General features: G+C 46.4%; 1 protein-coding gene across 1 annotated transcript in view; it reads left to right on the top strand.

Annotated features, from left to right (window-relative positions):
* The window catches only part of DMD (dystrophin), a 2,524,637-nt gene that overhangs the window by 2,164,851 nt on the left and 345,743 nt on the right, over positions 1-14,043 (top strand). The window contains exon 61 of the mRNA XM_066577956.1: positions 13,879-13,957. Coding sequence (XP_066434053.1) covers positions 13,879-13,957 — 79 coding nt within the window. The remainder of the gene's footprint in view (positions 1-13,878; positions 13,958-14,043) is intronic.

Raw genomic sequence — 14,043 nt, 5'->3', positions numbered from 1 at the left:
GTATTGTTTAGGCATCGCTGCTGTCCGCTGGTGGAGAAGAGAAGTCTGGTGAAATCCAGGCTTTGTTCATCTTGATGAGTGTAAGCCTGTCGGCACTATCGGTTGGCAGGCGGGTACGCTTATCCGTGATGATTCCCCCAGCCGCACTAAACACCCTCTCTGACAAGACAGCCGCACCTCCAGGGCATACAGCGCGAGTTCAGGCCACGTGTCCAGCTTCGACACCCAGTAGTTGTAGGGGGCAGAGGCGTCACGGAGGACAGTCATGCGATCGGCTACATACTCCCTCACCATCCTTTTACAGTGCTCCCGCCGACTCAGCCTTGACTGGGGAGCGGTGACACAGTCTTGCCGGGGAGCCAGAAAGCTGTCAAAGGCCTTAGAGAGTGTTCCCCTGCCTGTGCTGTACATGCTACCTGATCTCTGCGCCTCCCCTGCTGCCTGGCCCTCGGAACTGCGCCTTCGGCCACTAGCGCTGTCGGATGGGAATTTTACCATCAGTTTGTCCGCCACGGTCCTGTGGTATAGCATCACTCTCGAACCCCTTTCCTCTTCGGGTATGAGAGTGGAAAGGTTCTCCTTATACCGTGGGTCGAGCAGTGTGTACACCCAGTAATCCATAGTGGCCAGAATGCGTGTAACGCAAGGGTCACGAGAAAGGCATCCTAACATGAAGTCAGCCATGTGTGCCAGGGTACCTCTACACAACACATGGCTGTCCTCACTAGGAAGATCACTTTCAGGATCCTCCTCCTCCTTCTCAGGCCATACACGCTGAAAGGATGACAGGCAAGCAGCATGGGTACCCTCAGCAGTGAGCCAAGCTGTCTCTTCGCCCTCCTCCTCATCCTCCTCATGCTCCTCCTCCTCAACGCGCTGAGATATAGACAGGAGGGTGCTCTGACTATCCAGCGACATACTGTCTTCCCCCGCCTCTGTTTCCGAGTGCAAAGCGTCTGCCTTTATGCTTTGCAGGGAACTTCTCAAGAGGCATAGCAGAGGAATGGTGACGCTAATGATTGCAGCATCGCCGCTCACCATCTTGGTAGACTCCTCAAAGTTTCCAAGGACCTGGCAGATGTCTGCCAACCAGGCCCACTCTTCTGTAAAGAATTGAGGAGGCTGACTCCCACTGCGCCGCCCATGTTGGAGTTGGTATTCCACTATAGCTCTACGCTGCTCATAGAGCCTGGCCAACATGTGGAGCATAGAGTTCCACCGTGTGGGCACGTCGCACAGCAGTCGGTGCACTGGCAGATGAAACCGATGTTGCAGGGTGCGCAGGGTGGCAGCGTCCGTGTGGGACTTGCGGAAATGTGCGCAGAGCCGGTGCACCTTTCCGAGCAGGTCTGACAAGCGTGGGTAGCTTTTCAGAAAGCGCTGAACCAGCAAATTAAAGACATGGGCCAGGCATGGCACGTGCGTGAGGCTGCCGAGCTGCAGAGCCGCCACCAGGTTACGGCCGTTGTCACACACGACCATGCCCGGTTGGAGGCTCAGCGGCGCAAGCCAGCGGTCGGTCTGCTCTGTCAGACCCTGCAGCAGTTCGTAGGCCGTGTGCCTCTTCTCTACTAAGCTGAGTAGTTTCAGCACGGCCTGCTGACGCTTGCCCAACGCTGTGCTGCCGTGCCGGGCGACACCAACTGCTGGCGACGTGCTGCTGCTGACACATCTTGATTGCGAGACAGAGGTTGCGTAGGAGGAGGAGGAGGGTGGTTTAGTGGAGGAAGCATACACCGCCGCAGATACCACCACCGAGCTGGGGCCCGCAATTCTGTGGGTGGGTAGGACGTGAGCGGTCCCAGGCTCTGACTCTGTCCCAGCCTCCACTAAATTCACCCAATGTGCCGTCAGGGAGATATAGTGGCCCTGCCCGCCTGTGCTTGTCCACGTGTCCGTTGTTAAGTGGACCTTGCCAGTAACCACGTTGGTGAGAGCGCGTACAATGTTGCGGGAGACGTGGTCGTGCAGGGCTGGGACGGCACATCGGGAAAAGTAGTGGCAACTGGGAACTGAGTAGCGTGGGGCCACCGCCGCCATCATACCTTTGAAAGCCTCCGTTTCCACAACCCTATACGGCAGCATCTCCAGGCTGATAAATTTGGCTATGTGCACGTTTAACGCCTGAGCGTGCGGGTGCGTGGCGGCGTACTTGCGCTTGCGCTCCAACACTTGCGCTAGCGACGGCTGGACGGTGCGCTGAGAGACATTGGTGGATGGGGCCGAGCACAGCGGAGGTGAGGGTGTGGGTGCAGGCCAGGAGACGGTAGTGCCTGTGTCCTGAGAGGGGGGTTGGATCTCAGTGGCAGGTTGGGGCACAGGGGGAGAGGCAGCGGTGCAAACCGGAGGCGGCGAACGGCCTTCGTCCCACCTTGTGGGGTGCTTGGCCATCATATGTCTGGTGGTGGTGAGGCTGGTGGTGGTGGCTCCCCGGCTGATCTTGGCACGACACAGGTTGCACACCACTGTTCGTCGGTCGTCTGCACTCTCAGTGAAAAACTGCCAGACCTTTGAGCACCTCGGCCTCTGCAGGGTGGCATGGCGTGAGGGGGCGCTTTGGGAAACAGTTGGTGGATTATTCGGTCTGGCCCTGCCTCTACCCCTGGCCACCGCACTGCCTCTTCCAACCTGCCCTGCTGCTGCACTTGCCTCCCTCTCTGAAGACCTGTCCTCAGTAGGCGTAGCAAACCAGGTGGGGTCAGTCACCTCATCGTCCTGCTGCTCTTCCTCCGAATCCTCTGTGCGCTCCTCCCTCGGACTTACTCCAATTACTAGTACCTGAGTGATAGACAACTGTGTCTCATCGTCATCGTCCTCCTCACCCACTGAAAGCTCTTGAGACAGTTGCCGGAAGTCTCCAGCCTCATCCCCCGGACCCGGGAACTTTCCAAAGGTTGGACATCGGTCACGACAAACTCCTCCGGTGGGAGAGGAACCATTGCTGGCCATTCTGGGCAGGGGCCCGGGAACCGTTCCTGGGAGTCTGCCTGCTCCTCAGAATGTGTCATTGTAATGGAGTGAGGAGGCTGGGAGGAAGGAGGAGCAGCAGCCAGAGGATTCAGAGTTGCAGCAGTGGACGGCGCAGAACTCTGGGTGGTCGATAGATTGCTGGATGCACTTTCTGCCATCCACGACAGGACCTGCTCACACTGCTCATTTTCTAATAAAGGTCTACTGCGTGGACCTATTAATTGTGAGATGAATGTGGGGACACCAGAAACGTGCTTCTCTCCTAATCCCGCAGCAGTCGGCTGCGATACACCTGGATCAGGAGCTCGGCCTGTGCCGACACTCTGACTTGGGCCTCCGCGTCCTCGCCCGCGTCCACGTCCTCTAGGCCTACCCCTACCCCTCAGCATGCTGTATTACCAGTAGTGCAGAAACAGAACGCTGTAATTAAATGTGCCGCTTATTGGCCTGTGGTTGGAGGCTGACTTCCCTTACGGAACGCACAGCAGAGCCAGGAAACAATTTTGCGCACGCCTGTAGTGAGACGTAGGTGCGTATGACTGAGCTAGTGGAATTCACAGCGCAGAAGCATTCAAGTGGCCAAAGGCCAGTAGTAGGCCTTAAGTATTTTGCTTCTATTTTTTTTAAATGCTGAACTGATACAGCAGACAGATACTGTAGGCAGCGTATAATATTATGTATACTCTTTCCCTCTGGCGGGATGACGGCGATCATGTAACAGAGACAGCAGATCCAGGAAACAATTTTGCGCAAGCCTGCTGTAATGCTTAGCTGCGTATTAATTAGGAATACAACCCCCAGCAGATAGATACTGTAGGCAGCGTATAATATTATGTATACTATTTCCCTCTGGCGGGATGACGGCGATCATGTAACAGAGACAGCAGATCCAGGAAACAATTTTGCGCAAGCCTGCTGTAACGCTTAGCTGCGTATTAATTAGGACTACAACCCCCAGCAGATAAATACTGTAGGCAGCGTATAATATTATGTATACTGTTTCCCTCTGGCGGGATGACGGCGATCATGTAACAGAGACAGCAGATCCAGGAAACAATTTTGCGCAAGCCTGCTGTAACGCTTAGCTGCGTATTAATTAGGACTACAACCTCCAGCAGATAGATACTGTAGGCAGTGTATAATATTATGTATACTGTTTCCCTCTGGCGGGATAACGGCGATCATGTAACAGAGACAGCAGATCCAGGAAACAATTTTGCGCAAGCCTGCTGTAACGCTTAGCTGCGTATTAATTAGGACTACAACCCCCAGCAGATAGATACTGTAGGCAGCGTATAATATTATGTATACTGTTTCCCTCTGGCGGGATGACAGCGCTGATGTAACAGAGACAGCAGATCCAGGAAACAATTTTGCGCAAGCCTGCTGTAACGCTTAGCTGCGTATTAATTAGGACTACAACCCCCAGCAGATAGATACTGTAGGCAGCGTATAATATTATGTATACTGTTTCCCTCTGGCGGGATGACAGCGCTGATGTAACAGAGACAGCAGATCCAGGAAACAATTTTGCGCAAGCCTGCTGTAACGCTTAGCTGCGTATTAATTAGGACTACAACCCCCAGCAGATAGATACTGTAGGCAGCATATAATATTATGTATACTGTTTCCCTCTGGCGGGATGACGGCGATCATGTAACAGAGACAGCAGATCCAGGAAACAATTTTGCGCAAGCCTGCTGTAACGCTTAGCTGCGTTTTAATTAGTTCTACAACCCCCAGCAGATAGATACTGTAGGCAGCGTATAATATTATGTATACTGTTTCCCTCTGGCGGGATGACGGCGATCATGTAACAGAGACAGCAGATCCAGGAAACAATTTTGCGCAAGCCTGCTGTAACGCTTAGCTGCGTATTAATTAGGACTACAACCCCCAGCAGATAGATACTGTAGGCAGCGTATAATATTATGTATACTGTTTCCCTCTGGCGGGATGACGGCGATCAATTTTTTGGAAAAAGCCCACTGCGTATATAGCCTGAATATCTCTTTCCCTGCCTCACTAGTACTGCCCCAATACTCTGTACAATGACTGCAGACTGCGGACGCAATGCTCTGCACGGCCGATATACAAAAAAAAAAATTGTGCAACACTGCTAAAAGCAGCCTCCACAGTACTGCACACAGTCAGATGTGGCCCTAAGAAGGACCGTTGGGGTTCTTGAAGCCTAAAATAAATCCTAACGCTCTCCCTATAGCAGCAGCACCAGCAGCAGCACTTTCCCTGAGCTATGTCAGAATGCATCTGTGGCGAGCCGCGGGAGGGGCCGATTTATATACTCGGGTGACACCTGATCTCGCCAGCCACTCACTGCAGGGGGGTGGTATAGGGCTTGAACGTCGCAGGGGGAAGTTGTAATGCCTTCCCTGTCTTTCAATTGGCCAGAAAAGCGCGCTAACGTCTCAGAGATGAAAGTGAAAGTAACTCGAACATCGCGTGGTACTCATTACGAGTAACGAGCATCTCGAACACGCTAATCCTCGAACGAGTATCAAGCTCGGACGAGTACGTTCGCTCATCTCTAGTAATGAACGATTCTTTCTTGTATGTGTGTTAGTGTATTTTACTGTACTTTTTTCGCGTGCAGGGCGTGTTCATTTACGCGCAGCAGGCGAACCCATCTAATTTACATGGCTATTTAGCCTAATGAGTTCCAGATGTGTTCTTTTTCCTGCAGAATTGCTCCGTGTTTCACACAGCCCCTTGTGTATTGCCCCCCATGGCTCCTTTCATCCATTCTCCTCTCTCTCCATTGATTCACCCCTCCCCTCTGTGGCTCCTTTCATGGATTCTGGAATCCTCATCTCTAGGGTGTCCATCAATTCCCGCCCACTACATTTTCCATATGCTTCAGTGAAGACCGGGCTCCACAAAAACACCGCCACGTTTCCATTGATGTGTATTGAGAATGTGATCGCTGGGAGTTTGCAAACAAGGATCAGATAATATTTGCATATTGCTGTAAAGAGGGCCCCCAGAATGTATTTCCCTGGCGGGCCCTGGGCACCCCAGTGTGGCACTGATAATTTATATCTTATATTTTCCTTTTGTCCATAACATTACTGATTATTGCATGGTTTAGTTTGACCCGAATGAAAAGTAAAGTCATCAATTGACTATGTTCTGCTATTAATGCAGTGTGTTAATGTGCAGTACTGTCATCTGCCGCTCACTACAAGCAACATATACACTTTTTTATACTATTAAAGGAAAAAGTATACTAGTTGTTTTTTGTCATCAGACATATTTTTTTCTTCCAGTGTTCTGTACTTCTCATGTCTGTTCTCTGGAAATGCCGATAATGTATAAATAGACATGTTCTACTCTTTTAGAACATGCAGGAGGATGAGTGAGTGATAGGTGTAGAGCATTTCCCTAATATTACAGAATAAAACCCGTAGAGAGGACATGATGATAGTTTCACTGCCTATATCTGTCAGAGATAATCACATTTCTACAATCATGATAAATTTTCTTTGCAGTTACTATCACTTTGGCAAGTATCCAAGTGTAGTATCTTCATAAAGTCATTTTAATAAGACGGCATATTGGTATTGATATTGCAAAATGGGGATATGAATTAAGTCAGCTTACATAAGCATCAGTAACTGGGGAAGAGTCATGTTGGCAAAACATCCTGAAAACTTCAAGCCACCTGCCAGGTGAGATATGATACCCTATGTCTCGCTATTCCTTTGCTGTCATTATATGGGAATGATGACTGTAATAGTTAAATATGATATTCAAGAATAGTGAGAGACTAGTTCATCTGAAAGACGACATAAATTTATTTAATGTAACTGGGGCTGAGGTGCATTGATTCAATAAGTGTAAGTGCTGCTCAGAAACTATATAATCTTAACAAACTTCAACTTAACATTTGCTAGCAGAGCTACTCAGGAAGCATCATGTTTAAGGCTATGAATTATCTTTATGTATGAAAAATCAATACACACATATCTTACTAGGTCCCTGTAGAAAAAAAATTATGCACTTATCTGGGTTTTTTGCATTGAGTTTTTCTTCTCGTGCATTTAGAAAACCTCATACTTGGTTTGCAGGATCTCCTGCATTCATGTTTCTGACTGGGGGGCATTCCCAGTAGTGATCAGCTGGTCTCTCTCATAAATGTTCACCAGCTCAGCTCCCCCTCCCCTTTCCTCTTTCAGAGACTGTGTAGCATAACCATTCCCACTCAACACTACACAGCTGTCTCTATCTCATCCTCTCTCTGAGTAGCTGTTGGTCCATTCCCCCTCAATGCATATAAAAGCAGATAATTCCCTAAAGGCCCTTTTACACGCTAATATTATCTCCTAAACAACTGCATGACTGAACAAATTGTGAACGAACTGCCAATAAAATTACACATGCAGTTAATAGCTTTAATCAGCTGCATTTTCCTCCACGGGTTGTTTGCTCAGCATAGCGTGTGTTTATGCGATGGTTATCAGATTAAAGTCAGGAAGGAATTTTTTCCCCAAAATGGGAAAAATTGGCTTCTTCTTCATTGGGTTTTTTTGCCTTCCTTTGGATCAACATTGGAGGGTAATAGGCTGAACTGGATGGACATATTGTGTGTTATCTCTACAGAGGGCTTTGCAGGATGAAATGTAGTATTATATGATAGTGATTCAGATGAGAGATTATCCATGTACTGTAACATATGCAAAGCTGCTGCCTACCTGGCCTGTGGATCGCCCTCTATGACATTCATGTACCCCAATAAGGGATATGGGGTTTTCTTGCTATGACAAGCCTATTAATCAATAACTATTAGCAGGTGATCATAGCTGTATACAGAAGTTTAGAAGTCACAGCCTGTGTTAGTGCAGTCCTTTAGTAATCGTACTGTATCCTTGAGATTTGGTGCACTTATCATACACATTAGTGTCTGTTAAGCTTCATAAATAGCAAAAAAACCATAGCTTTTGAAAGGGCATTAGTTACATCAATCACCCAGAAATGCAAACACTTGCTATGAAAAGGACATTTCTAAGCTGGCCTCAGATATAAAGATTTAGCAGCAAACATGAATTTAAAAGCACATTGATTATAGGAACATTCCACATTGAAGAATATACACACACACAATTTGCCACATTCTCTCAGAAGACTGGGAAGGTCTTAGCTGATTACCATTATACACTATAAGTGTGACAATAGAGGTTACCGGTATTCGCCAAGATTTTTTTTAGGGATGTCCAATCAATTCTCCACCCAGTGGAACAGATTACAATCAAAAATTATTGTTGTGTGACTGCAGCAGCTCAGGTTATCAGTATGAGAACATATCACTGGAAAAACAATTTGTTCATCAATAGCCAGTTCTTCACGAGAGTATAGCCACAATATGTATACATATATCGTAATCATACAGTAGAACAAGTCTTAGTATGACCATTCACATGACCTAATTGAACAATATTACACAAATGACCACAATAATGAAAGTAAGAAGCACAAATAAATTCTACTTCTAATTTTCATTGATCCTTCTGCCCATTTAAAATTGGTAATTAGTAGAGATGAGCGAACGTACTCGTAATGAGTACTTACGCACCTGAGTACCGCCATTTTCGAGTACTTCAGTACTCGCGCGTAAAGATTCGGGGGGCGCCGTGGGGCGGGGAGAGGCGTGGCGGTGCGGGGGGGGGGAGCAGCGGGGAACAGGGGGGAGCCCTCTCTCTCTCCCTCTCCCCCCCCACTCCCCACTGCTACCCCCCGTGCCGCCACGGCGCCCCCCGAATCTTTACGCGCGAGTACTGCTGTACTCGAAAATGGCGGTGCTCGGGTGCGTATGTACTCGTAACGAGTACGTTCGCTCATCTCTAGTAATTAGCACCAGAATGCTTGAAATCAGTCAAATTATAATGATAATTGCTATTTGTAAATAGGCGTGGCTATATTCATGAGTCAGATGGGGAGGGGTGGGTTATATTTGCTTGCAAGCAGTAGAGAAAGGTAGAGAAAAGTGAATAGTTATATTGCATTGCGTCCCTTGAAGAGGTGGTTAGAAAGGTTGCAAGCTAACCAGGAAGAAGGGGTATTTGAAAACCCCTGCTTTCTGAAGATAAGGGAGTGTAAAGGTCCTTTTCCACACAAAAATAATCTTTCAAACAACTAAAAGATTGAAGGAAATAGCGATCTATTTGCATAAAGTGTTAAAGGCCATCAACACTTTATCATCTTCGTTTGCATGTAAAAGGACTTCTAGGAGTTGTTTGCGGAGCCCAACCTGTGTTTAAACACACATCCAGCATGGCTAGTATAAACATGCCGTGGAGATAACAGTGCAAGGTCTAGTCTGAGAGATAAATGCGTTTGCTTTATCTCTCAGTAGCTGAACGATGGATTTTAAGTTCACCTTAAAATCATCATTCAAACGAACAGTGGACGATGCCCGCATTTATATGTAACGATTGTCGCTCATTTTTGGTAGTTTGAATGAAGTTTGAGCGATAACCGTTATGTGTAAATGGGCCTTAAGTTATATTTCCTATTATCCAATAGGAAGAGCTGGAGATATGTGATTGCTCATATTTCCAGTTTCCAGCAAGGAGTAGCTTAGCAAATGACTTGTAACTAGAGATGAGCGAGCATACTCGTCCGAGCTTGATGCTCGTTCGAGTATTAGGGTGCTCGAGATGCTCGTTACTCGAGACGAGCACCGCGCGGTACTCGTCTCGATTAAATGAGCACTGACCATTGAATTCAATGGAACTGGCAATACAGCTGGCTCCATTGAAAGCAAAGCCCTTCCCTGCAATTCATCCAGAAATGTGTAAAAAAAAATATATATATATATACTCACCTTGTCCCGGCAGAACGATGTTAGCCCATTGAATTCAATGGAGCCGGCAATACAGCAATGGGCTCCATTAAAATCCCCGCCTGCTGAATGAGCTGCCTCTAATTGGTCACAGCCTGACCAATCAGAGGCAGATTCCACTCACACACCCATTCATGAATTTATGAATGGGTGTGTGACTGTTGCCTCTGATTGGCTCAGCGGGACCAATCAGATGAGAGGCAGCAGTCACTCACCCATTCATAAATTCATGAATGGGTGTGTGAGTGGAATCTGCCTCTGATTGGTCAGGCTGTGACCAATTAGAGGCAGCTCATTCAGCAGGCGGGGATTTTAAATCCCCGGCTGCTGAATACTACTCACAGCTGTTCAGAGCAGTTCAGTAGGACTGCCGCCGGCCGCGCTGAACTCCGTCTGCCAGGACCAGGTGAGTATATATATATTTTTTATTTTTACACATTTCTGGATGAATTGCAGGGAAGGGCTTATATATTTGACCCCTTCCCGACAATTCATCCCGCGATCGCCGGTAGCCCATTGCTTTCAATGGAGCCAGCTGTATTGCCGGCTCCATTGAATTCAATGGGCTAACATCGTTCTTCTCTGCCACAGCTGTTACAGCTGTGGCAGAGGAGAACGATCTTTATGCTGACAGTGGGGGGGGGTCTCACTCTTGCCACTATTGTGGCTTAATAGTGGGACCTGGGAACTTGAGATGCAGCCCAACATGTAGCCCCTCGCCTACCATATCCGTTTCTGTGTCGTTCCCATCACTTTCTTGAATGTCCCAGGTTTTCACAAATGAAAACCTTAGCGAGCATCGGCGATATACAAAAATGCTCGAGTCGCCCATTGACTTCAATGGGGTTCGTTACTCGAAACGAACTCTCAAGCATCACTGAAAGTTCGACTCGAGTAACGAGCACCCGAGCATTTTGGTGCTCGCTCATCTCTACTTGTAACCAATAAGAAAATAGGAGAAGTTATTTTTTCTATCATCCATTGAGAAAGGCTGGATATAAAGGGTTGCTTTCATTCTCTTGTGTGCACTACGGAGTAGGCTATACAGGTTGGTTACTTGTTGGATGACTGGACAAATTATATTCCCTTAGGTTTGATGGGAAGAAATAGTAGATGAGTTCTCTGTCATCTATTGGGGAAACTTGAGAATATAAAGTATTGTATCTTGTCTTTTGCTCATTGGCTATTAGTGGTAAATGAGGGCAGGAAATTAGTTATCAATTAGCTATTGGTTATGCTAAACGTCCACCCCTTATAAAGACTACAGCACCAACTTCAGTCATTCCCATTCTGTTACATAAAGTCAGTCCTGGTATTATGAGATGTATCCTTACTCATGTTCTGTAATTCGCATAATTTCATTTGATATTTGATAGATTTCTCATTGGATCTGTGAGGTTATTTACTGAGCAAATATGTTTACATGACACATTGAAAAACTGTGTCAAGATCTCATTTTATTTAATCATAGTAGATTTATTGATTCTTAAAGCTGCTTCTGCCTGTGCCAAGCATACAAATAGCAGATTTAATATTTTTGCATCAGAGAAATACAATAAATATAGTTCACTTAGCAATAAGCAGACCTCACAATTTCTACTGAGCATATCAGGGAGACATTTACAACATTCCGACGTAATGATACATTCCCAGACACAGGTGTTTCATGTATTGGAATTATTTTTGACCTATATATCCTTGTGTTTGATCAAGTAGGGCTCACATGTTTCTACTTTTAGCGTATTTTTGGGGGATGCCAAATTTAATGTGATAATAAAAGTATATGCAATAATGGTTCTAATAAGTGACAACTGCTTTTATATATAATAATAATCTTTATTTGTATAGCACCAACATATTCCGCAGCGCTTACATAGACAGGGGAATACAGAAAGACAAAAGTACAAAAATTACAGAACCACGGTTACATATAGTAATCAGTTGATGGAAACAATAGGGGTGAGGGTCCTGCTCCAACGAGCTTACCTACTACAAGTAATGGGGTGATACAGAGCGTAAAGGGGCTGGAGATGTACACGGTATGGCGAGGTGGAGTGTGAAGGATGCTATACACATAGACAATGGTTAGACATTTAGCCGTGTGACGGAAGAATCGGTATGACTGCAAAGGTGGTTGATGGTGGCTGGCAAGGATTGCAGTCAGTAGGTCAGAAAGCACGTTATCAGGCCGCGTACAGAGGGGTTTGTTTAGGGAATGCGGTATGCCTCCCTGAAGAGGTGCGTTTTTAGAGCACACCTGAAGTTTTATGAGTCCTGCATTGCCCGGGTAGCCTTTGGTAGTGGATTCCAGAGGACCGGGTCTGCTCTGGAGAAGTCTTGGAAGCTGGAATGAGAAGTGCGAATTAGAGAGGCATGCAGTCTAGTTTCATTAGCAGAGCGGAGAGCCCGGGCTGGGTGATGGATTGAGATGAGGGAGGCAATATAGGGTGGCGCTGCTCTGTGGAGGGCTTTGTGGATGAAGGTAGTGAGTTTGAATTAAATTCTGTGTATAACGGGCAGCCAGTGCAGTGACTGGCACAGGGCAGAGGCATCCAAGTAGCGGCTGGACACGAATAGGATTCCCTTTAACCCTTTTGCAACCACATAAGATAACTATATGTGTTCACAGAGGGTGTATGGATTGGGCTCGGGAGTTGAGCCCACTCTGCCGCTGTTGCTATGGTCAGTGCAGGAAGCAGGAAGCGCTGACCGTAGTGCAGTGGCCTGGGTTGGTATTGCAGATGCAGCTTGAATTCATTGGGACCTGTGCCTGCAGTACCAACCCTGGCCACTACACTACGGTCAGCACTCAGCTTTCTGCGCTACTGTTAGGGACAGTTGCCCCTGCGAATCAGCTGATCGGTGGGGATCCCAAACAGCAGATCCTCACCAATCACCTATCCATGATCTATCAGTCATCAATAAAAAAAATTAAAGTCCCTAAATACTCTTTTAACAGAGGAAATTACGCATTACATAACGGGAGTATAACAGAACTATACCTCCCAGCTCTTCCAGGCTATTATAATGGGAAGTTGGCAGAGGAGAGAACAACAATTTCCAGAATTTCCCTGACTATAAGATCTTACCAAATATCTATAATCAGCTATAATGTGTGGACAGACTTGTATATGGCTCTTATCAGTACCTGCAGAGTGAGCGATCAGTGCAGGAGGAGAAGCGGCTAATCTTGGAGAAAGACATTTATCTCTAATGAGATATACAGTGTATTACAAAGTTTCTTATAGTCGCTTGGACTACTAATTTATATAAAAAAAAGATACTCTTAAGGTATATCACTGTAAATTATTAACTAATAGTTTTACAGTCAAATCCATATGACTGAGGAAATCCTATGAATATATTCTCAATTATACCTTTAAAACATAAGTGGGGACCGGGAAGGAGCGCGACAGACTGTTTTTATTAGTGCATTCACCTTCTGTCTTCGCACTGTACAATTTCCACAAGAAACGGTTTAAAGTTTCGGCTTTCCGCTGTCCCTTTTCTATAGAGATGGCTGCTCTCGTCTGATGTGCCAATAAATAACACTCTCGCTGTTAGCCCTGTTTTGACATAGCCTCTATCACTAGAATTATCGCCATACAGCATCAATTGCATCCTTCTTTGCCTTCCACAGCTCTTATTTTTATACCCCGGTGATTTAAAGATAAAAAGAAATTATACCAATATAGGTTTATACAATAGGACCACACACTCCGAGACTTAGGCTGAGTAAGCAAGATTTCACCTTTACCGCTTAATGTAGTAGCCTTAGGTCATAAAGGGCTGACATATGGTTTTTGGTTTAATGGCTTATAGAAAAATAGCAATTTGTTTTCTAGTGTTTTCTGTCGTCCCCGAGTTTAAACGAGGCAGCGTATTGCAAACAATAATAAAAAAAGGCATTTTCTTTACAGTTTAAGACTCCTGACACAGCATTTCATTGTCTGAGACCCCAAGGCTCACGGAGCAATAATATCTTCCTTCCCTAATTGCTGCTCATCATTACATGTTGAAATAATCGCCTTTTCTTCTTCCTTCCCTCCTAGGTGTCCATTGATGAGCGCATCAGACAATTGCATGAAGCCCACAGGGATTTTGGCCCCACGTCTCAGCATTTCCTTTCCAGTAAGCATTTTAACGTCTGCTAATTAACCTGTATGCTTTATGGTTGATTCAACTGTCCCAACTCACCTGGTGAGATATCCAACGCA

The sequence above is a fragment of the Eleutherodactylus coqui genome, chromosome 1, assembly GCF_035609145.1.
Source record: "Eleutherodactylus coqui strain aEleCoq1 chromosome 1, aEleCoq1.hap1, whole genome shotgun sequence".
NCBI lineage: Eukaryota > Metazoa > Chordata > Amphibia > Anura > Eleutherodactylidae > Eleutherodactylus > Eleutherodactylus coqui.
Note: the sequence above shows the minus strand (reverse complement) of the source record. Positions and strands in the feature narration are given on the sequence as shown.